This window comes from Seriola lalandi, unplaced genomic scaffold (assembly GCF_002814215.2).
Source record: "Seriola lalandi dorsalis isolate HSWRI2012SDOR001 ecotype SW California unplaced genomic scaffold, Sedor1 jcf7180002054325, whole genome shotgun sequence".
Lineage (NCBI taxonomy): Eukaryota > Metazoa > Chordata > Actinopteri > Carangiformes > Carangidae > Seriola > Seriola lalandi.
The window spans coordinates 749,539-774,501 of record NW_019524878.1 but is presented as its reverse complement, the minus strand read 5'-3'; the positions used below and the strand labels follow the sequence as shown (position 1 = coordinate 774,501).

General features: G+C 41.3%; 1 protein-coding gene across 1 annotated transcript in view; it reads right to left on the bottom strand.

Annotated features, from left to right (window-relative positions):
* Positions 1 to 5,426: 5,426 nt before the first annotated feature.
* The window catches only part of LOC111655575 (spondin-1-like), an 82,864-nt gene continuing 63,327 nt past the window's right edge, over positions 5,427 to 24,963 (bottom strand). The window contains exons 7-16 of the mRNA XM_023407026.2: positions 24,328 to 24,392; positions 21,159 to 21,360; positions 17,504 to 17,644; positions 17,037 to 17,112; positions 14,701 to 14,883; positions 10,801 to 10,971; positions 9,777 to 9,944; positions 9,511 to 9,669; positions 8,022 to 8,291; positions 5,427 to 7,929 (exon numbers count right to left, since the gene is read on the bottom strand). Coding sequence (XP_023262794.1) covers positions 7,763 to 7,929; positions 8,022 to 8,291; positions 9,511 to 9,669; positions 9,777 to 9,944; positions 10,801 to 10,971; positions 14,701 to 14,883; positions 17,037 to 17,112; positions 17,504 to 17,644; positions 21,159 to 21,360; positions 24,328 to 24,392 — 1,602 coding nt within the window. The 3' untranslated portion in view covers positions 5,427 to 7,762. The remainder of the gene's footprint in view (positions 7,930 to 8,021; positions 8,292 to 9,510; positions 9,670 to 9,776; positions 9,945 to 10,800; positions 10,972 to 14,700; positions 14,884 to 17,036; positions 17,113 to 17,503; positions 17,645 to 21,158; positions 21,361 to 24,327; positions 24,393 to 24,963) is intronic.

The window sequence follows — 24,963 nt, the reverse complement described above, 5'->3', positions numbered from 1 at the left end:
GCATCTCTACTGAAAATTTATTCTGTGAATTCCAAATATGAGCAACTCGACTCGTTTGAGTAAAACAAACAGATTAAAATCGCCTTCAGTAATATTTTAATTCTGCGAGTGGGTTCTCACATGTTGCATCAGCTTGCATAACCTCAAATGTGTACATGCTATTTTTAAGTTTGTGTTCTATTTCTCTTCTTTGCTGTATCATCTTACTATTGATGCTGCGATGTCCCACTTTCTCCACGGGCGCCACACTTCTTCTCTTCGCAGGCAGAACGGGGGGAAACACTAAGCAGGTGCGATGTTAGGGGACACAAATCAAATCAAAGTGTGTGGTGACACGGCTGTAGCTCTGTTCTCCGTCTGTCCATTCGTCTATTCGTCTATCGCCTCGTCCCTTAGGCGTCGTCGTGCCCGGCGCAGCAAGCATGGAGCAAAAGTGGGAGGAGAAGATCAGAGAAACAGGTGATTCATGCAAATGCAGCAGTATATTGGTGAAAAATAACTTGCATAAGAATAGATTCAGTAATATAACTGCAGCAGAGGAAATATCTGCAGGCTCCTACCACAGACAAAGCTGAGCAACAGAAACAAATGATGCAAAAAACATATTTTCTTTTATTTAATAGTGTCGAACAACAGCTAGCAAAACGGTACCTTGAGCAGAGCAGCAGTTATTCTCAGTCTAATGCATTAATGATGCCACCTATAACCAAACAACCTCACCATGCTCATGATTTACGGCTAAAGCTGTCTCATATAAAGTTAACTTTAATTTGAATAACTAAAATTACACCTGTTTGTCACCTGAGCAGGTTGCAGTAAATATGGTCACAATCCTTCCTTCCTGAGTTACGGCATAAACGCACAGACAAACCAAAAACATAAAAGTCATCCTAAGTAAAGACAATATTAACTTGACTTGGTGAACGGAGTCTCCATGACGTCTCTCATAGCATTTACACAGCCGGTACGGTGCTGAGCGTCTCCCTTACAACCACATCTTCTTCTGTTTGCTGATTTACATTTCCTCCTCTCTGAACTCGGCCACTTGTCCTCCTCACCCGATGTACCGGTGCAGGACATCTTTCTTCCACCTGATGAGGAGGACTGACAGTAATTTCCATCCCTTGTCACACCTGTGCAGCATTAAAGGTTCTAGCGCCCACCGTACGGCTACACAGGTGTTTCCACTCCGGCTTGATTAGAGGGCTTGTCAGCACAGAACACCTGTGAGTTTCATCCCTGGACGTCGACGCCTCGTGCAGCTGTCATCTCAATCCAAAAGTTCAGTCATCTGTTTGTGCAGCACCACATGTCATTTCACTTTCAGTCACCTTACATCTGGTGGACAAAACTGCACTGCATTTGAAATTATTTATGCAAAATCCGTATGATATATATTTTATTTAGAAAGCTTTAGGAGGGCTGCACTGCTTGACATGACCTGACATACATCGTTAAGCCAGAGTTGTTTGGACAGTTATCTTCACTGGAAGTTGTGCAAAGTGCAAAGTTAGCATGGAGCCGTAGTTAGCATCGATACAATTATGCAGATTTAAATCTTTCTGTGGGACGTTTTCGACAAACTACTGGTCGCAGTGTTCAGACACTGTCGTCCTGTATCTCCATCTTTTACCTTCTCCTCTCACACACACGTATAGGCATGCTGATAATATTGGCAGTTTCTGCTATGATGTAACCCCTCCTGACCTCTCAGGAAGGGTACTGATCCCATGGGTGATTTTCCCTGACACCGCCCTCTCTATTCCCTGGAAAAACTTCCTGGTAATGCAGTTCAGGAGGCTGCAGAGGCAGCAGTGCATTAGCTCCAGGTCCATAGGCATGTGATGGAATTATGGTAATAGAGGGCAGAGAGACAGACTCAGAAGAAGTGCACGTACAAGGAAGGAGAAAGACGAGAGAGGGAGCGCAGTGTAGTGAACACGACATGTTATGTAATACTCATCTCATTATGTGCAATATAAAAGTGCAGTCTATACCAGCTAGGAGGAAACAGATATTGGATAACTGATATTATGGGATTCCCCAAAGGATAATTGGCATGAAGGGAGGAAGTTAGCAATAGAGTACCAGGCTGTAAACATCTTAAGTTCTGCTGTGAAGTCGAGCATTTTAACACGGGAGTCTGTGAAGATCGACTCGCTTTTGGAGCCAGCCTCAAGTGGCCGTGTGAGGAACTGCAGTTTTTTTAGCTCTTCCCTGTTGGCTTCATTTTTCAGGCCTAAAGTTGCTCCTTGGGTCAAAACTAATGACTAGATTTCTGTCACATCTTCTGTTGCTGTTGGCCGTCCCCAGTGGATGAACTGTTTCTATTTGGAATTTCATTTGTCTAAAGATTTCCTTTTTCATGTCCTAAACTCCTTGATGTGGAACATGCTGATAATTCAAAAGGACAGTGAGGAAGCGGATCAGGCTGCAGCTGTGGTGTCAGAAGTTTATCTGCCATGAGATTGTAGCACTACAGAAATCCAGTTTACTGTTAATCCATCCTCACCACAGCCTCCGTTCTCTGTACAAGAATACTTCAAACCTTTTAGAGCCACTTCACATCTCTGCAGGTAAGAGTTTGGGAAGAGTAAGTTGGAGGTGGGATATTCTTCAGGTGTTGACAGCAGAGGGCAGAGCAGGACCAACATCTCTCACCAACATCAACTGGATATAGAAAACAGAAAAATCAAATGTTAAAATATGTCAAATGTGTGCATTTGTTTGCGTGTGTGTGTGTGTGTGTGCGTGCGTGCGTGCGTGCGTGCGTGCGTGCGTGTGTGTGTGTGTGGTACCCCAGTGGACTCCAAACAAAGAAGAAGAGGTACAGAAGAACATTTTGTACTTTCTCAGATGTACCGTTACAGGAACAGGATGGACTCTCGAGAGGATATCAGTCATTCAGATTCATGCAGGGTCTGATGAGTTTCTGGGTTGTTGTGGGAGGATCCTTTATTAGAGGATTACTAACATTTCTAAATACAAATCGGCTTGTTATAAACCAACGAGCCTTCAATAGTGACACACTCGTTCTAATCATCCATCCGACGTGCAGCTGTAAATGTTCTGAAATAGATTTTGTTTCAGGTGCTGTTTCCAGAAGGTCAAGTCAAGTATCTTTATTGTCATTGTCTCAGGTTTGCAGGAAGAACTGAAAACAATATGCAGACAAACAGAAGTGAAAATGGAAAAAGGTGTTAATCGAATGGAAAAAAAAAAGAGGGAAATTTACAAAACAAGGATCCAAAAAACCAGTTAGGATCAACAAAACAGAAAATCAGAAAACACAGGAGCACGACTGGAAGCTGGTGAAACAGGGAGACAACAGCAGAGAAACAGACGGACAAAGACAAAGGGGAAGACAGAGACTTAAGTACACAAGGAGCAGGGGTAACAGAACACAGCTGGAACACATCAGGGCGAGGCAGACAATTAACCAGGAAGGAAACGCGAGACAAAGACAGGAAGTAAACACACAGGAGACACACAAGGGAAGAGGTTACAAAATAAAACAGGAAATAAATTAAATCCAAAACAATCAAACATGAAGTGTCCAAAAGAGACCAAACATATTATCAAGCCAGACAGAAAAGAGTCCAACAAAATCCAAAAGTGTCTTCTTAGGGTAAACCATGACACATTGTTAAAAACAACGAGACAAGGAAGCAACTCTCTGAGCATCTAGTACAAAAGAACAGCCACAGCCAGTTAGCTTAACTTAGCATAAAGACTGGAAACAGGTGGAAAGAGTTAGCATGGCTCAGCCCAAAGGCAACTAAAAACAGCTAGACAGATTTTATTTAACCGCGCTGGCTGTTTCCTCTGTGTCCAGTCTTTAGCTAAACATCTTCACATTTAGGGGACAGATAAGAGAGTAGTGTTTGTAACACTTCTGCTTCAGACTACATATAACATGTACTCTGCATCAGCTCGTTGCTTCATTGAGAATATGTGACCCCAATCTCCCAGTGAAATATTCACATTGAAGAAGCAGCCTGACAATAAACAACTTGTACATCTTTTCTTTTTAAATGTTTTCCAATTTACTCTTGTACAACAAACATTATTTGGAATCTGGATGCTGGAAATTAAAAAAAAAACAAAGTCAGAGCAACATGAGTTGTGTGTGGGAATGAATTATTGAATGTTTGAACAAGGTTTTCTCCACTGCTACACATCCTCAGATACGTTTGTCAGTGTCAGAGGTTTTAAGAGAAATGGAGTGCAGCCATTGTCATGGGGACTGTCACAAAGTGTCTCTGCCCTGTTTGAAGCTGAGAGCACGTCTAAGTGTCGCTCTCGAAACACCACGGCCACAAACCGACTGCAGCAAAACATCATTCAATATTGATCCTTAGCAGATAAAAAGCTATTGCGCCTCATCCAGCTTTTATTATTCATGAGCATCCTTTACTCATGATATGTGGGCCGACCTCAGGACACCTAACGTCTCATAGTGTGGCGCAGTTCGGTGAAACAGGCAGCTGAAGACGCAGCACAAGACTTCAGTTCATTAACTGGAAAGTTGAACTATCTGTATTGTTAACGAGGAACTCCGCTGGTGGCTGTGACAACAGTCGCCATAACGACCTCTGTGGCTCTGCAGGAGGTTTGTCAAGTCTGGAAAAACCACCCCGATGATGTCGTAAGAGAGAGATATAAATAAAGTTTGATTGCACAGTTGAATGAAGAAATCTGCTGTACTGATTTCTTTTTTTCAAGTTGTCACTTACAAGGTTTTCAAGTTTATTGAACTGCAAGACTAAACTGTTGAATAGACCCTTTAAAGGCGTGTGCATGATGCTCTTCATGTGTAACGAATCATGTATTTTCATCCTGCCCCTTGTTTTAATGTGTTTGTGCTCATATCTGGAAAAGAGTTCAAGTAAATCAAACAAAACTGAAAATAATCGAAGCCCAGTCCAAAAAACTAGTAATAACATGTGATACTAAGATAGAAATGTGTTGTTTTCTGGAGCGTCTTCTACTCACAGTCTCATCTTGACCAGGATCGCCTCGTGAGTTGTATGATTTTCCATTCTTCTATCGCCATCTAGTGGAGTGAAATTGTAAGTACATGCCCAGCCATGAGGAAGCTGTTAGAACTACAGGAAGGAATTCTTATTAATTATGGTTGTATATATATATATATATATATATATATATTCCAAGCAAATAATGCAAATGCAAATACACATTTTTTTCAGAGCATTGTTAACATTTGAGGTGAAATATTTTATGCTTTATATGTTATAGGCTATGCATGAATATAGGTTATCATAGAATAATTCATTGTTTGGAAATTATATTCCAAACTAAGAAGACCGCCACGTTATCAGATCAAGGTTATGTTTATGATTCTCATAAAATTAGGAAACTCCAGGACCCCAAACAGTTCTTTAAACTTCATCAAAACCACTTCATGATTTTCACATTTACATCTTTTTATTGTAAAGGTGGTTTCTTACAAAATAGTCACATGATACAGAGGCAAAGAAATGAAAACAGAAAAGAGTGAAGACGAGAGAAACATCTACAGAAAATCTACAGAGAACTTTGGCGACGATGTTCTTATCGAAACAGAAACAAACTGCGACATGATCAGCTAAGTAATAATAATAAAAAATAAAAAAAGAGATTTTACCCATCACTGTCATCGTGGCAACACAAGAGAAAAAAAGCGCAATAAAAAAAAAAAAAACAATACATGGAAGTAACGTGTGTTTTAACCAAGGCCCCCCAGAAACAGTGTGTATGCTGAGCGGTCCTGCAGACTGAAGTGCTGCAGGCTCCATCTGTCGGTGTTTCTCAGGAACCAGCAGACACAGATACAGTCACTGATCTGTTTTAAGACAACATCTACGGCTGACAGCGCATCATGTCCAACCAAAGTGATCATTTGTACACATGCTAAAGTAAGATCGTCCGACAGACTGAGAGCTATCGCAGGTTTAATGCTACATCAGCTGAAACAACAGATAAACAGCAGTACAGTATATAAAGACTAGTTTTAACAGTATAAAACATCTCCATTTAAATGTATCTGTTTATTAGGGAAAGTGTTTTTTAGTAATTACATAGTAGTGTTGGTTAGATAGTAGGTATACAGTACATCCATAAGACTTTAGAGACATGAGCATCTATGTCTTGCAAAAAAAAAAAAAAAAAGAAAAGAAAAGAAAAAGAAAATCTTCCAACTTCCGTTTGGTTTAGTTTCAATGAAGTTTTTTCTCAATGAAGTGACAGTTCACTCCGACTTCAAGTATTTAAAACCAGGGGTAAAAGTTTGACTTCCTGCGGATATATTACACTTTTCCAACAAGGATTGTTTTTATTCAAATTTTCTGATGTCAGCTTGTGGACTAGCAAGTCCTGTTAGAGGCAAACTGTATTTAAGGTGGAAAAAAAATACTATTAAGAATCATGTGATCCTGTGATTTTCAGCATGTTTAAATGTTATCAGCTCTAATATGTCTGAGAGGATTGAACGCTGCTCTGATTTGTGAATGGAGCTGCTGGTGTGGTGCTGTCAGGGTGAGTGGTGATGATACTTTAAATACATTTCGCCAATAATACTTTTTCACCGCGGGACTTCTACTTGTAATCGAGGTCATTTTATATTGCAGCATTGCTACTTTTACTTATATAAAGGATATTAATGAACATTATGTCCTTTTCATTGCCTCTTTTCTTCTCCCTGTAGCTTGTCACTGTCACCATTGTCCTGTTTTATTTTTTCTCCCAGCGTAATGTTTAATGTCACGTGTGCCTGCTCGCTTGTTACTGGTGTTTTAACGATACTCATCCATTTCAGTCTTCACCACGAACAACAGCGAGGAAAAGGGGAAACGTGTTCCTCGAGTCTGACCTTCACCTTAACAGTGTTTCTCCCCGGCGCTCGGTGCCGGTTTAAGGATGTGTTTTCCGCAGATGACACTTAAGATTGCAACACGATTTCCTGCGGTCCTGCTAACATGCACAATGGTACGTATCTTTTGCTGTTTTCAGGCAGGTATGTTGTAAATCCCCCCCTGCACAGAGGTGGGTGTATGTGAACACACACCGGTAACACCTCTGGGACAGCTGAAACATCTGCACAGTTTTCATTTACAGATTATTCAGCTACTCTCACACAGCAGGCTGCCATTTCTGCATGAATGTGAAAGAACCGCTGAAACGAATACGCAGATCCTGTTTTATCACGGCGAAAACGGCTTTTCAAGGTACGGCACTGACATGTTATCATTAACGGTGTTTTGGAGAAAGCATCTTACAGGTTTCTGCAAGTATTCATCTCAGTAAACAGGAGCAGATTCTGACGAGAATTCCCAGGAAATATCGGGATTCAACCTTATTTCATGCTGCAGGAGCCAGAAGGAAAAGTTTCAATGGGAAAAATACAAATTCCTGTAAAGATTTTTTTTTTTTTTTTTTTTTTGCAGGACACAGATATGACTCTCTAATACTTCCATTGTGGTCTAAAGTAAAAGTCAGCCCTGTTCACTACATGTCTACAATGGCTTCACTAAACAGCGCATCATCTTCTTCTCTTTCTTTCCCTCCCTTCTTCTCCTCTTCCCCCCCTACTTACCCAGACTCTTGCTTTTTCCTCCTTATCAAACCCATCATCTCACCCTCGCCTCACCTCCCTGCACACAAAAAAAAATCAACCCCCCCCAGATCATCTTTATCAAATAATCCCATATTTTCATATCTCAGCTCCCCTTCCCCCCCCTCCTCTGTAGCTCAGTAGTGCCCCCTAGCAAGAATGAACGTTACAGGCACGGATCTCCTTCCGGTCCTTACAGCTGGCAGCCAGAGCGCCCATTGCTCTTTTCTTCACCGTCATGAAACGCTCCTGGATCCCCCCTCCGCACGGTTTGGTACAGTCCGTCCAGCTGCTCCACGGCTGCATCCTGCAACCTGCTGGAAAAGACGAAGAGACGGCAGCATCTCAGCGGTGGCCTCATACAGCTGATGTGCTAATAATGACAATCTCACAGATTATAACCACCAACCTGGTTGTTCCTCCAGCGCTGCGTCTCTACCTTGTTTACCCCGCCTCCTCCTCTTCCCACCACCTCCACCTCCCCCTCCCCCTCTCTCCTCCTTCGTTTTCGTCCGGCACTTCCTGATCTTGCATTTCTTCCTCTGGATGGTCTCGGGACAAGTGCTGCCTCCGAACTGCGGCTCCAGCTTGACCATGCGGGTTCGGATGGTGTGTCCTTTACCGCAGGACTTGTTGCACTCTGACCACTCCGACCACTCAGAGACCATGCAGTCGACAGCTGGGTGGAGGGAGAAGGAAGGAAGGAAGGAAGGAAGGAAGGAAGGAAGGAAGGAAGGAAGGAAGGAGCAGTAAAGAAAAAAAAAAAACAGTTAAAAACCAGAGAGAAATGGCAGATTTTTTCTGCTGGCCAATAAACTTGATGTGTATCACTGATTTCAGTTTGTGTGTTTCAGTAGTTATTTAAGTCCACACTGACTTTTCTTTGGCCCTTCGCTCTAAGTGGTTTTCCATTTTACTGAAAGCTCAGATGAACTGAGATCGATCCTTTGAGGGTGAACGGAGCAGGTGAATGCTGATGTTCACTCATCTCACCTACAGAGCAATGTAATCTTTTTATTATATCCTCTGCAAAAATGTGCAGCGGAAGTTCAAGTGGCGTTCAAGTGTGAGAAAACAGAACATTGTACAGTTTTATATATATTTTTGAAACTAACCTCTTCAGTTATTTAAATGTCATTAAATTATAATTCTCAACAGTCATCAAAGGTCAGTGACCTTTCAATCCTCTGCTCCTCTCACACCCCTCGATTTGCTACCCAGCCACTAAATCAAAAAAACAATATATTCAATACATCAACTGTTGAATCAAAATGAAAACACAAATCATATCTCAGGAAAAAAAGCACTTATCAGATCATGTAGAGTGACGTGCAGTCAGATGACTGGACAGGTTGTAAATTAAAATTAAAATTCATGTGAAAGCACCAGAAATGCTCTCTTCTGTCATTAGACATGTACAGTGTAGACACTAGAAAAAAATAATAATACAAATAAAAATAAAAATAATAATAAAAATAATAACAATAACAATAAAATAATAATAATAACAATAATATTAATAATAGTAATAAAATATTAAGAAAAATAAAAATAATAATAAAAATAATAACAATAACAATATAATAATAATAATAATGATAATAATAATAATAATAATAATAATAATAATAATAATAATAATAAAAAATGAAAGAAAGAAGAGCCTTTACAGAATCAAACTGATATTTCTTAATCATAATTAAGCCTGTTTTGCCATAGTACTGTTTAGATACTGTGGTAAAATAAAATCATTGCACAGAAGAAGAAGACTGATCATCTGAAATGTTACCGAAGCAGTTACGATTGATACCCAAAACTATTACCATCAGATCCAGGCAGTAAAAACAGAATTTGCCTTTAACAGACAGACAGTAAAGTTTTGTACTGGAGTCACTTACGGCATTCGGGCAGCATGCACTTCTCCGTCTGCTCCAGCTCCTCGCTGCACTCTGCAGGATCAGACTTCAGCATCCTCTGACGTGTTCGCACTCCACGCCCACACGTCACACTGCACTCGCTCCAGTCCGACCACGGGGACAGCATGCACGGGATGGTATCTGCAGACACACACACACACACACACACACACAAGCACGACTTTACAAATATGTGAACAACAGATCATATAAATACCCAATAAATAAATAAATAATTGTCAACTCACGGCATTCGGGCATCATGCATTTCTCCACTTCAGCAACCTCAGTTTTACACATTGATCCGTCTATAGGAGGCATCTTCACCATGCGCTCACGTCTCCTCATGCCCATCCCACAGGTGATGCTGCAGGGGTCCCACTCCCCCCACTCAGTCACCACACAGCTGCTGGGCGCTGTGGGAGAGTCAGTGTGTCAGTTAATGCAAAAGGATCCGCTTTGACCGTCAACGTCGAGCTCGTTGTCAGATTTTTGGAGACTGATCCACAACATCATCGTCTGTCATTTTCCTTTTTACATCACAGAGTTTCTGATATCAAAAGACTCTTTTTTTTTTAACATATGAACTCTCAAACAGAACAGAGCAAATATCACAGATCAGATTTCGCAGCAATCATTTCACTGAAAACCACAAATGTCAGCGTCACAGTGGCAATAGAGGAAAGGTCAGGGGGGTCACCAAGGTCAACAGGAGTCGTCATCGATCCATCACAACAACAACAACAACTGGTGAGACATTTCTGTTTGGACCAAAGAGGCGACTGACTGACTGACTGACTGACTGACTGACTGACTGACTGACTACCTACTATCACCTATATCACCGATATCGGGCTCTAGTGGAAATATGGCCAGGTGAGAACACAGGAAAATATAGTTTGAATTCTATTCTGAATAATATATAAATTCTTATTAATATATATTTACAAACTTTGACATAGTAAATTTTCACACTTAGTTGTAAATCTTCTAAAAGCTTCTGGACCAAAAGGCTCCAGATGAAGTGAAGCTTCAATAATGTAGTTAAGAATAAATAAATAAAAATAAAATACGCCTGTAGAGGGAAACACAACTCACATGGAACTAGAAGTCATTAGACAGTTTGTTGATCCATTACACTCTATTTAACAAAATGTGTGCGTCTTTGATTGGTTGACCTTTTTCATTTTAATTTCTTAACAACAACAACAACAAACAAACAAAAAAAACCCCCCACAGGTTCACAGCTGTCCAGCGATAACAAGGACTCACAGCATTCATCGTTGACGACGCACTTCTCGGTCTCCTCGGTGTGGAGCTGGCAGAGCGAGCCGTCCTCAGGATACTGTTTGACGTATCGCTCTCTGGACCTCATGCCCATCCCACAGGACGCACTGCAGGCCGACCAACTGATCCACTCCGACATCATGCACGTCGAAGGTTCTGTCCACCAGGAGAGGGGGGAATAAAAATAGAACAACATCTACTTAGCAACAGTTAAAATTAGAAGAACATCTTGACATTTTCATATTTCATTTTTTTCCCATTTCATTTATTATTAGGAAAACGTCTGTGGTTTGTTTTTTCATAATTTGCAGGTGCAGAGGCTTTGTTGCCATTCCTCATTACAACCAACACAAAAAAAGTAGGTCCACTGCTGGAGGAGAGCATTTATTTCAATGAGTAATACCAACAAGCTAGCTTTGGTCAAATAATAATAATTCCGGCTGCCGCTGCAAAAAAAAAGTTCTGTATCAGGTTCCCTGTGAAATAAGTCAACACACCAGGACTCTACGTGACCCGGTGCTCTCGAACTCACAGAGTTAAGTGTCTAAAACTTGAACTTTCACTTCAGCCAAAGTCAGTATTGACAGACATCACATCAAGGATCATGGATTCATATATAGATTGATTTGTTTTCTTAGTTTTTTTTACTATTTCAAATGGGTAAAATCTTATTTCGTCGTTTGCCGCGTCTCTTTTACGTCTCTCTGATGTTTGATGTGAACATGAACTGAAGCTCCTGACCTGTATCTGTATGTTTTTTAATGCTGCTGTGGCTGATCGCATGAATAAGCAGGTTCCTGATGAAGTGTTGGAGGAAACCCATGTGAGGAAATGGAGGGAAAACGTTCAACTAATCAGGCTGAACGGCTACAGCCTAGAAAGAACAGTACAAGCTTTTGAGGACACGTGCCCCCCCCAACCCCCAACCACGATCGAACCAGAGAACTTTAAATCTTCAGTCTGTTGCTCTCCCAGCTGAGCTGTTTCGGCTTCAGAGTCGAGCAGCGATACTTGTCGGGAAATATGTGAACCCCCAGTCCTCCGGTTACAAGACACTCTCCCCTCAAACTAAACTAGGATTCTCTCAAACGGCTGCTTGGATTTCAGTCTGTTCAGTCATCTCAAAGTGGAAGGTGCCATTTTCAAAAAGCTTTTCCTCGGAGAGAAAAGCTGCTTCCACTCTGTTTTAATAAGTCAAGTTGCCTGAGGGACGGTCCTATTCACAGCTGGGGCCTGAGGGAGTGAAAGTCAATATGAATGATCTCAGCCTGTATCAGCTGAAAACAGCAGCGTCTCTGGCTTAACAAGGTCCACTCTGGTGTGTTTTATCACTATTAACCAGCATGGCAGTTCAAGATCCCGCTATTCTTCACTTACAGCGCGTCTCTGCACGAATCTGACTTCCCTTCACTGTCGTCTCCCTGAAACACGTCTTCTGACAGCGGTCCTGGTGCGGATAGTTTATTAAAAGTGATAAAATAGTCTGTCAGGAAGAGACGATTATATGAGAACAGACTTTGTAAATATGATTTTCTAAAAAATGATGAATGAACTTTAAGCAACTTAGCATGGACTTTTCTTTGACTCACATCAGCTGACTCTCGTACGTTCCAGCGACCTGAGAACGGCACTGCTTACTGGCCGTGGCCTAATAAAGCAGAGCTAAGTGAATCATTAATAAAAGATACAGGTATCTCTGGATCGGTTGAGGTCCACAGAGAGCCAAAGTGTTTCCAGGGAATATTAATCACCCTTGGCTTCAGCCCCGGTCCAGCCTCAGCATGAACCTCGCAATTATCAATCTCCCACCGCACACTAACGGAGCGCTAAATGAAAACAAAGGAGAGGTGCTTAGGAACAAAAAGCTATCTGTGTTGCTGTCTGATAATCGATAAGAGGAGCGCCGAATGGTGCCTGTGTGTGTGTGTGTGTGTGTGTGTGTGTGTGTGTGTGTGTGTGTGTGTGTGTGTGTGTGTGTGTGCGTGAAGCTCCTTTGGCCTTGCACAGCCTGAGCTTCACTTGTCTGATGACTGGTAGACGTCCTGGGAGCGAGGGGAGGAAGCGTGAGGAGGGAGAAGACAGACGCCGACTGTGCTGCCTCTCAGCATTTGTTCCAAACTGACAACTTCACTGGGAATTGGACAAAAGCAAACCTCAGGGGGGGGTGTGTATGTGTGTGTGTGTGTGTGTGTGTGTGTGTGTGTGTGTGTGTGTGTGTGTGTTTGTGTGTGCTTATGTATGTGTTTGTTGCAGTAAAAGAGCAACAAATTGACAACTCTGATAGAAATGAGAGACAGAAGTTTCCCCTTTGCCAAATAAACAGAGAGAAACAGGAAGAAGTCAGTGCCAATTTCCCTAAAAGACATCTGTCATCAGCTTTGATGCTTGGATTACCATGAACCGCGAACATGTTTGTGTCTTTGCATCTACACGTCTCTGAGTCCCAATTAGGATCCTTTACACACACAATCCTCCTGTTGTTCCTATTATCTTTAACACAACAATGAGAGCCTGGTGCGTTGATTACTTTAGTCAAAGATAAACACAGTCAAATCCCGGTGTAAGAATCCTGGATGCAGGAGGCCGCTCAGCATTAACGGCTAATCCACATAATCTTTTATGTTTCACTGAAGTAATTAGGGTATCCAATCACCAATGTTTACTCTGCGTAATTAGGGATTAACTGTGTTTTCTGACATACTCTGTTGATGTAACCATATCAACTTCAGATATGTGTGGGCGTCACCGTCTTTTACAGCCGGCGGCTGTTTTCACAATCAGATGCCGGTTTGCACAGTCTAATCACAGAGTTGCCACCTGTTTCCTTCCGTTTAACCTGTTCCTTTACACACACAGCGGCCTAATCCTTCACAACAATAACCCCATTTGTCATCGAATAGCTGCACAATTAAATTTCGGGTTAAAATAACACCAGTAGGCTGTGAAATATAAATGAGGTAGCAGCTTTGTGTTTTCACCAAAGATTCCATCGGTTTAAGCCAAAATGAACCACCCACAGACACCGAGTCTAAATTAGCATGAGATAAACACCTAAGATATAATCTGCTTATTATTTTGAGGGTTCACTGATCGCCCACCCCCTGTTGATAGGACACAAACGCCTCAAACTTGAAAACTCTGAAAGGATTTTGTGTAATGAGAAAGGTAAAATCCTTTGAGGAACATTGGCTAATGTCAACATTCATGTCAACGTTCATTCCCAACATATGCGCTTTAACAATGTTAGCATGGTTAGCATGTTCACTCTCTCAAGTTTAGCATGGCGTTGAACTGCGGTGACTAACGGGGATTTCAGACAGAACGCGATCTGTCCCGTGCCCGTGTTTCCAAAATGCTTTGCAGTATTTTGGAAACATCTCTGCTGTTGTCGACAGCAGCCGGGAGGCACTTCGGTAGCTGCTGGATTAACACTTAACATTTACTTCTAACAAATGACATGCTCCAGGTTTTCGTGAGTGTTGATGCTCTTTAGTGAGATAAGGCTTCCCTCTTTGGCCCCGTTCAAACGAATTAAAGACCTGTTACTTTAAATGTGATGAGGGGAAGAGCGAATTATCTGCATTTGCACTTTGGTGATGCGACTGGAAGTGCTTCCACACGACCAAATAAATGTTATTTATTGAAGGGAAACTGGCTGAGAATGCTTGTTCTTTTCCAAATGCTCCATTATTCATCCAGGTTATATGTGATACTATAAATGAACCTCTTCTCAGTACAATCACAGATAACCACTGAAGGAATACATTAATCACTGTCTGAACCTTTATTTATCCAGTAAGTGCAGGGATTGGAAAGTTGTGATCTTATAGATTCCAACCTAATAACAGTATATTAGTGTGTGTGTGTGTGTGTGTGTGTGTTTACCTTCCATACTGCATCCTGGGCCCATGCAGGGCTGGAAATCCTGAGTGTGGGGACACGGCACACTGAGGTCCAGCTGGGCCTTCAGCATCCTCTGCCTCATCCTGCGGCCTTTTTCACATGTAGCGCTGCTGCACGCCGACCAGGGAGACCAGCCCGAGTAGATACATGTCTCCGGTGTGTCGTCTGAGAGAGGAAAAACAGAGGGGTGGTATGTGGGTGAAGGACTGTTAGCGGTTGAATTTGCTTTTACAAAACTTACTTTTCTATTTAATTTCGCTAAAGCAGCGGAACTAATTTGTCAAACGGAGCAGGAGGGGTGAGGGATGGGGGACTAGGCTAACGTTGATTATCCAACATCGTACCCAAAGGTTATTACCGCAGGTAGAGTACCACATGTAGCCACAGAGTGACATCTGAGGGGGAGAGGTAGGAGCGGAGGGACAGAGTCAGAGGGAATGAGAAGAGTGTGATTTGTGAATGTCTTGTCCAATTATCGGTGGAAGCACAACTACAAGAAGTAGCAGGGGTACAGGCTTCAATTAATAATGCTCTCTCGGGAGTTCAGAGAGGCAGAGAAAATGAGAAGAGGGGAGGGGAGAGCAGAGGAGAGAAAGAATATACAATCAGGCCTCAGGGAGGAACCTGAGCGGGTCCAATTCTCTGGGATAACATGAAATGACAGAGGAGGAGAATGAGGGAGGAAAAGAACCTGGAGAAGCAGAGACGGAGGTAAGAGGAGCGATGGGTTGATGTGTAAATGGAAGCAGTGGCGCTCGGGGTGTGTGAGCTCACACAGCGAGGAGGGAGAAGGAGAGGACAAGAGGAGTTAAGGGAGGAAGGAAAGAAGCAAATGTTCATGACTGACTGAGGTAGACATTTATTAGGCGGCAGGAGATCCTTGTTAAGAATTCTGCTGCATGGGCAGAAAATCCTGCAACCTATCCAAGGCCACTTACAGTAAAAAAAAAAGAGGCAAGAAGCACCCATGTACAACACTGTCTGTCCGTTTAGCCTGTCCAACTCAGGCCACAGCGCTGATCCCTGCAAGGGCTGCGTTACACCAGACAATAACCAGTTTGTGCGACATGTGACATCAAAAAGTATTTATACCTGATCCGATCGTCCACACACAGTGAAAAGCTGGGCGTCGTTCAAGCATGAGGACAAACATTTGACACAACAGTCAGAGTCTTACATTCAGTAAATCACATTAAAAGTGAATGTTTGTGTCAAGCTGGAGCCAAGAGGCAGGTAGCTTAGCTTAGCTTAGCATAAAGACTGGAAACGGGGAAGTGATGAGCCTGGTTCTGTCCAAAGGTTAAAAAAAACAAGTACCAAACACGCTGGTTAGTGCAGTGGCTGGTTGTAGTGAGTTCCTGGAGTCACCACAGGAAGTCACTGCACTCAGCCAAGAAATAATTACAGCATTTTAATTAGTGGGAATTAGAGGTATTGAACGTCGATGCCCAGGCTTGTTCTTTCAGTCTTCACGCAAAGCTACTCGCCTGCTGGTTCTAGTTACACATGAGATTGGTGTTGATATTATCTTCTCACTCAGCAATAAAGAGAATAAAAACACCTTCCAAAAAAGTCAAACTACTTCTTTAACTAAGTGCTTTGAATTTCCTGAACATATCCATGAAATCATGCCTTAGTTTCCAGATGTGGATATTGTGGGGAAATGAATGAAATACAATTGACAGCGAGAACATTTTCCAGAGAGGGTTACAAACAACTTCAATCTTTAACATTTCTGCCAGAAAAAAAAAACAGAGAAAATTGAGATAGAAAGAGAAAACTAGTGGCCACGAACAGATTTCATGTGCAGTACTTGTTGTCCAGAGTGACAGGCCCGGAGATGCATCGCAGAATATAAAGTACGTTTGATAAGGACGGGACTTGCTCCAGACGCAGTTGTGTTGCTCTGCAGCAGCGGGGCGCCCACCTTCTCTCAGCAGGCTGATGACAAGGCCTTGCCAGATGTGTATTCTGACTATCTGACCTCTCATCTGAGACTCAACTTAAACCAGCTGTTTCTTTAATGAGTTTAGTGTGTGTCCTTGAGCATCATTGGGCGCTGAATCTCTCCAGTCCACGAGCGACATGACTTGACAGTTTAAGTGAATGTTTAGCAAACACAGTGAACTGAGGAGCAAGTTCACAGAACATGAAGGAATGCAATATCAGGTAATGACAGGGGTTGAATAATTAGTTAAACACTGCAAAGAGCCCTGTAAGTTAATCTGTTGTATCGTGGTTGGACTCTTTCCCTGAAGGACTGTAATCAGGAAAGGATGACGTGGTTGTGTGTGTGTGTGTGTGTGTGTGAACTGTACCTTCCTCTTTCTCTTCTTGTCCAATATCGGCTACAATGTCATCTATGGTGTCTGGGACCACATTACATTGCTCTCCCTGCGCACACACAAAAGAAAACTGTTGTTACACACTAACATTCACTAACACACACACACACAAAAAAGTGTCCAAAGGCTTCTTACAAGACGAAGCAATCTTTGAGGGCGAGACTTCATTTTTGACCTTGAAAATTGTTGTTTTTCCTAAAAAAAAACAACCCAAACTAAAAATCAAAAAATGTTGTCAAGGTCCAGTTACTAGCTTTTTCTGGATCTTTCAACCAAATCACACAGTCTTCATTAGCAGATCTACAAATCCTTTACAACCCTTTTGAACCGAGCACCTAGCGCAGTGGCTGTTTTTTAAATTAGCAGCAGTGGATAAGGACAGGCTGTAAATGCATTTACATTGCATTATTATTTACACTCTTACATGGTAAATATTTTACCTTCCTAGCGATGCGTTCCACCACCAACCTGGCCACAGGGGTAAGTGCCCCTCCCTCTGGGTCGTAGAATGGGCTCTGGGGGTGGTCCAAACTGGTCAGTGGTCGGATCTTCTCCTGAGGGATGGTAGGCTTGTTGGGTGACTGAAAGAGGGTGAAATAATTGGGTAAGTGAGCAAAAATGTGACCACAGCAATAGAAATGATGATGTGTAACCTGTAACCTGACCTCCGTGAAGCCTTTTAGCATCTTTCAGCTTGTTGTTTTGGTTTCGTGGCCCCCGACTTCACTGTTTTGGTTCAGTTTCACTGTTTGCTAACACAGTTGTCTGACAGTTTTATGTCACTGCTGTGTTTACAACTAGTTGCATTGCCCCCAGGTAGCCAGAAAAGTCAATTAAAGCAGCTTTAAGTGTCTTACACATAAAAGAGCTGATGCCTCTGGAACATTTTTATCCCAGAGTAACCTTTCTGGAAATCAATAATATTTCTGAGCAAAGTGGGACATCAGGTGGACATGAATTTAACACCCAGCAGAAGGCACCCCTGCTGTACTGAACATCAAATCAGAATTTTATTTTATTTTTTGCACTACAAGGGCCTTTAGGTTTACACAGTCGTTTCCCCGGGTGGATGTCTCTAAGTTGTGAATGTGAATATAAAGGTGAATTAGTTCTGACGGCACTTTAACAATCAGGGGAAATGTTCCTGAGCAAATAAGACGCTACAGGTGAAGATCGGTTCATGATTGGAAGGGGAATTATTCCCACCCTCCCACTTTGGTTGGTGTCCTCGAGGAAAACATCTGCTCTTGAATATCGGAGAGGACACAGATAGGCCTGCAAAGGATCAGATATGACCACTGGCGTTTAGTTGTGCCAGGCTTGCTAACGAAACAGAGACAGTATGCTTTCATTAGAGCAGCAGTTATTCTTCAGTCTAATGCTTTAATAATGCCATACTAAAACCAACAACCTCATCATGCTCATAATTTCTGTGTCTTATGATGCAAAATGATTCCGATTTAAAAAGCGTCCTATCGGCGCCAATGAATCGTCCAAACAGACTAATTGGTCGACCTCTAATACTGGGTATCAAATACGCCTGAGGGAAGAGAGTTTGAGTCCTCCACTGAGGAATCGTTAGAATAATCAAAGTTAAACAGCCAAAATTCAGGGCATGGGAATTATTGGTGGGACGCAGAATACTAATCCAATCTAGCAGCATATAGTGCATGCATGTCTGTGAAACAGGCTTCTAAAACAAGAACAACATAATTTCTCTTGAGACAAGGGCCAGTAGAGCAGCAGCAATTCAAAGCAGAATTAAAAAAAAAAAAAAATTACATTTCTACAATAGCTGCAGCAGTTTTATTCTCCTTTCTGACCGACACCGGTTGGGGAGGTTGGTACCTGTCATGGCCCTGAAAGAGGCATCTAAAGTGGCTGTTTCTCTCATCAGCCATCCGGTCCAGAGCCGCTTCTCTGTTTGATCTCAATATGCATTATTTATATCCGTTTAAACTCCCCTTTAATTAGATATTCATGACACTGTTTCTAGGTGTGTGTGATATCATGAGTTTCTACATATTGATAGAGCTTTAAAGAAAAAAGACAAAAACTCTAGAGAGTAAGCCAGAAAAATGTGACAAAAATGAATCATTCTCTTTCTTCTCTCAGGTTGAATCAACTTTGCTGTTAAAAGTTTTAAAGAAACTTTTGATTTAACACATGCAGCAGTTCTGAATAAGACAAAAGGAAGACATCTATTAAGGGAGTGTGAATATGAAGTTATATGCTCATCTACACTGCCGTATTCTCTTTGTAGTTTGCAGGTTTGCTTAAAGTTTTCTTCTCTGACTGTGATTGAAAATATCTTGTGTGAATCCAAACAGAAGACATCCTTTACTTTTTGGGGACAATTAGAAATTACAACTTTGTCTGCAATCAAAAAGAAACTATATGTTTTTTTTATACAGTAAAAATGTGTCAGGAAGATGTGTAATGTCATGTCTCTGCCTGTAGGTGGCAGTCATTTAATGTCTGCTGTACAGTACAATGAACACATGATCTGGTGGTGAACTTTAAAAAACTAAATGTTGTATTTTCAGGGGGACACTTTCCAGAGTAAGAGGAGTGGATACACATCATGAGCTTAGAGACAGTAGTTTAAATATCTCCCAGGACCAAGGCAACAGCAATGTGAAGGCAGTGCAGAGTTACACTGTGTTATATCCCACATTTTATACACAATTCACACACAGCACAATACACATGAAACAACATTTAGATAGGGAAAAGAAATACCACTGTCTAATCTGTGTTTCTTTTTTAAAATGCTCACTAACTGCCTTAATTATTGATCACAACATTTGATCATTTAGAATACACATTCAAAATCAAGTCAATCTGGAAGCGAGTGCAAGTGTAGGTCAGAGAGCTAAGGAGACCAAATAAAGAGACTGTTTGACATGAGGATAAAAACAGGCCAAGAACAGTCACTTCCACATCTAAGAAGTAACAGAAGCTGAAAGAGATGTGGTATTATATAAGTGAGGTTTTTGAAAGATATTTACCACCTCCCCTCAGCCGGATAAGCCCCTTGTTTATTCATGAGCTTGTAACCTATAAATAAATTGCTGTAGTCTCAAAACAGTGGGTGAATATGGATGAGCACCTTTAATTCCAAGGATGTAGAAAAAACCAAAGAAGTCAAACACAGTCGCAGTCAGGTGGAAGTCGAGTGTGCTGCGATGTGGGAGTTTAATATAAATTCGACTTCCTGCCAACAGCTAGTGAGCTATACAACTTAATATTATAATAACATGTGATCTACTTTAACTGTCAGCTGCCACTAAAGCAAAATATTAATCTTTAACAATTAAGCTCTATCACTGCAACTTTAAACAAGTGTCTTATACACAGTATAGTACAGTATCCATTGATACAACACATTTAATACTTAGCAGTGAATGTTTGTAGCTTGTTAGCTAAATATCTTAAGCTATCTTAAGCTGGTTAGCGAATTATTCTTCTCTACAAACTCATAACTTCAAATAACATTAGCTAGAGTAGACACATTAGGTACATTACTGTATCTAACTGATCTACTTTGTTGTTAGGAAACAACAACTTAACAACAATGGCTTTAAACCTAGCTAGCAAAGGCGAATTACAACTACTACAGTGGTTAACTAGGCTAACATTTTGCAAGCTAACATTTCGAGTGTCATCGTTCATTCGTCACTTCACTGACAGACACAAAATCCCCGAATACAACGAGCTAATCTTTAACAGCACATTAGCAAACTAGAGTTTAATGTTAGCATTATATATTTTCCAAATATCTTTCTTTATGTCAGCCCTGGTAATACCTGAACATTTCACTCTTTGTGTGGCTTTCTTGGATTTACACAGAAGATACTGGTACCCTTTTATTCTGAGCATTAAGGAGTTAAATGAAGCGTATAAGTAGTAGTCTGTTTGCTTTTACACCTTTTTGACACCTATTTTTGGGGCTTTTCTTACAGCCTCCATCATTTCTCCATGATCCCGCATGATGGCAGCAACTTTAGCAACCTGATGCAACTGCATTGCCATGACTAGATGTCACATGTCACACCTCCTCGGTTACAAATTAGGTGAAATAGGATACACTACCTCGTATGTGACACCACCATCAGTGCCTGCGTCCCAGGGAATGAGGTCTGTCACCAGCCTCTGCACCCAGCCACACTCCTTGGTACAGAGGTCCTCTCCTGACAGCCCCACGTTCCAATCTGGACTGGGCCCGAGCATGGTGAGGAAGGACATCAGGTGACGGGTTCGGTCCACAGAAAACTCTGCTGATGGAGCTGCTCGCCTGGCAACAGTGACGGGGAAATATAATGAAAAAAGAGCAAAAGAGAAGAAGCCTGAATATTATTTTAATGAGTGAGCCCTAATTGTGTTTTTGACATAATCATCTCAGGAGAAACATGTTACAGTTCACCTCCAATGTCACGACCTCTGACCCGAGTCACACTCTGCTAATTGCAGGATAATTGAAGCTCCGAAATATCCAATTAGAGGCAGAAAATAGCTCATAATGAGATTTTGCATGTCTAAAACTCAATGAATATAATAATGTATTGTGAATATAATAATAGGCTAATTTGAAATTTCTTTTCAGAAAACTGTCTTTGGGATCTTAATTATAATGTCTTAACCAAACCATACCGTAAATGCAAAAATAAATCTGTTAGAACAACTTGACAACTTTGCATGCAAAATTGAACAAAATGAGCAAGTATTTCATACTCACAATGTGAGTGTGTGACTGTGTGGGTGCGCACGTATGTGTGTGAATGTTCTCATTAGTAAAAATAATAGTGGCACAATATATTGCAAATGACAGACAACGCTAGGAGGGGTAATTAAACAGATGTTTGGTGAAAGATACAGTACATTAGTGTGTGTGACTGTGTGTGTGTGTGTCTGTGTGTGTGTGTGTGTGTGTCCATGCTCTGCTGAGGGCTAGAATAGTGATAAGTTTCTAATTGCTCTTGAACTAATTCCAAAGAGTGCACACGATGCCAGAGTGTGCGACTATTCAGAGAAGTATTCCTGGCTTTAAAGAGGTGTATAAATGAAGGAATCCTGAACCGATTAAGAATAAATTTATTAAAATTCATACAATACTATCAGAATTTTTAATTATAATTTGCAATTCATTTATTGGGCCAGAAATTAAACTTTTTCAAACTTTTCCTGCTAATTTAGAATTTCATACTGCGCATAATGAGGATGTAGATGTCTCTAACAAAGTAATAAAATATTTGTCTGTTATTGTTTCGGTCGATCATCTTTAATATCCTACATTATGTAAATGTAGTGTTTTTCTTATATTATAGTTCACAGTATTTTATATTTTTGTTTATTTCACGACACACAGATTATGTTATGCTTTATAAATAAATCTAGAATAATCTTGGCTTGAAGGAAAGCTCAGGCAGCTTCTCAACAACAACAAAAAAGGCATATTGTTTTGTGGGCCTCCAAAATATCAACAAGACAGAAAATCAGCCTTGTTTTTTAGCGTGGCCACCAGATCAAAACTCTTCATAAACCCAAGGTGATGCAGTTGCCTAAACTTATTTTCTTAACTCAATGCTGCTAAAAAACATGACGAAAACAACACAGACATGGTGAATATCTCACGTGTGATATAAAGTCAAATTGAAATTTGAATTTGCCTCTTTATTTGTGGTCAAAAATATAAAGTAATAAGATTTTGCAGCTACTGTGCATCTTTTTGTTGCATCTTTTTGCAAAAAAAGATCAAATTTGTTGAAATACACTTAAACTCCTGGTCTCTGGGTCTGTTTCCGATGGCAGCATTTGACTGACATCTGAAAACTGGCGTTGCTAGGAGACGCGCTGTCATCGTCTGTGGTGCACTAAGAGATACGAGGGGGCTTTCCATTGTACTAATTATGCGTCCTTCCTTCCTCGCTCCTCCATCCTCCGGCCTGTGACTCGGAAACTGATCTAAGTCCGCCATCATCAAGGATGTGCCAATCCCTCAAATGTGTTCTCGGAGGAGGGGCGGGGAGCCATGTCTACCGAACTGGCATTTGACGATGTGTACAGTACACGATGCTGGGCTCCACATCGTTAAGACTGTCAGCCGCTGGTGATATTATCTCGGAGGAGAGAAAGAGAGAAGAGAGGGGAGGAACCACAGGTGTATCCTATATGGAAGATTTTTTACCAGGTGGCAACATCCCTTTGATCGCAATCTGTGATTGGTCAGCTCACTTCTTTTCTTAGTCTCCAATCGAAGTGCACAAGCCCATACAAGACACAGATTTACAGTCCCATATAGATGGACTGTAGTGGTTATTATTATTACTCCTGAGCCTGAAAAGGATATCAGACTTATTGTACCTGTGGTCTTTCACAAACTAATTAAACTATAGATTTTATTTGGAATATTTACAGCTGTTTTATTATTGCTCCCTCAAGTCCATTCTGTTTTGTCTATTTGTGTTATTTCTATCAGTCACATTATATGACAACCTGACTCAGCTTATACAGTATTTGTGTTAATATTGAAGCTGTCAGTCCCTTTACAACACACTGGGGGCTGTGGCTCAAAGGCAGAGCCGGTTGTTCACTAATCTGAAGTTCAGTGGTGCGATTCCTGGATCCTCCTGTCTGCATGTCAAAGTGTCCTTGGGCAAGATGTATCATCTGTGAGTGAGTGTGTGCATGTGGTAGAAAAAGTGTTGTATGAACGTGTGAGTGAATGGGTGAATGTAGCTTGTGGTATAAAGCGCTTTGAGTGGATGATAAGACTAGAAAAGCGCTAGTGCATTGACCTTTCATACTGTTATGTTTGTATTCGACTTGGAGAGTGCAAGCTAGTTAGCCAAGCTTGCTAATGTTAGCAATGACTCCCACTGCTAGGCGTTACTTTTGTTTCACCTGCAGCTCCTGCCCAAATGATAAGACGAAGGAGGTCTAGCAAGTGTTAGCTGTCTCCATGTCAAGGGCCAAGATGTGGTGATGGTAAATGACCAAAATTCACATAAGCACCATGAATGGAATCATGACATGGAACGACATGGTAGGTGGGTAAATGGGAATAAGGAACAGCTTTTTGGTAATTACAGTTGCAACTAAATAAATACAAACAAACACCAAGAAAATATAAATACTAAAAAAATGTATTTTAATTTCAATTTGACTGCTTCTGTTTCACATTTTATTCCATTTTAATTTTCAATCATGTCTCTCACAGATGTGCCTGTTCCCTTTAGTAAAACTGACACTGAGTGATACTTACAGGTTGAGCGGCTGCCACGCTGGCCACTGAGCCTTAGTTTTAATGACAGTCAGTACCTCATCTCCCTGTGGAGAGAGAGAGAGAGAGAGAGAGAGAGAGAGAGAAAGAGAGAGAGCGATGTAAAAAGTAATTTGTCACTAAATGGATGACTATAAAGAGAAAAGAAAAAAAACATTGTCAGAGAAAAGACCGAAACTGACAAATTGACATGACCGAGGGTGAGTACTCTCATCCAGGGACAGCAAAGTGTATTCCACTTTTCAAAGGCTTAAGAACCTGGACAAAGTGTCTCTTATCAGGACAAATAGGCTCTGTGCTGTTTTATAATAGCCGTCTCTCATTCTGGTGAGGAGCCTCATTCTGCACGCCACACAGCACCCACCACTCTCTATAGTCTCTCTGTAGCATTACAGACACTTTATGGACTCACCAACGCATTTATCTATCATAATGCATCGGATGTAATTATTCCAGCCAAAAGCAGGAAGACAAATGATGGATTTAGTTTGGTGCAGCAGCTGATTAGAACTGAATAGGAAAGTCCAAATTTGCCCTTTCTAGTTTAATAAGAGCCTTTATTGTGTTTTCTCCACTTCTTCTTTTTGTCTCTTTCTCTTTTAAACACACACACACACA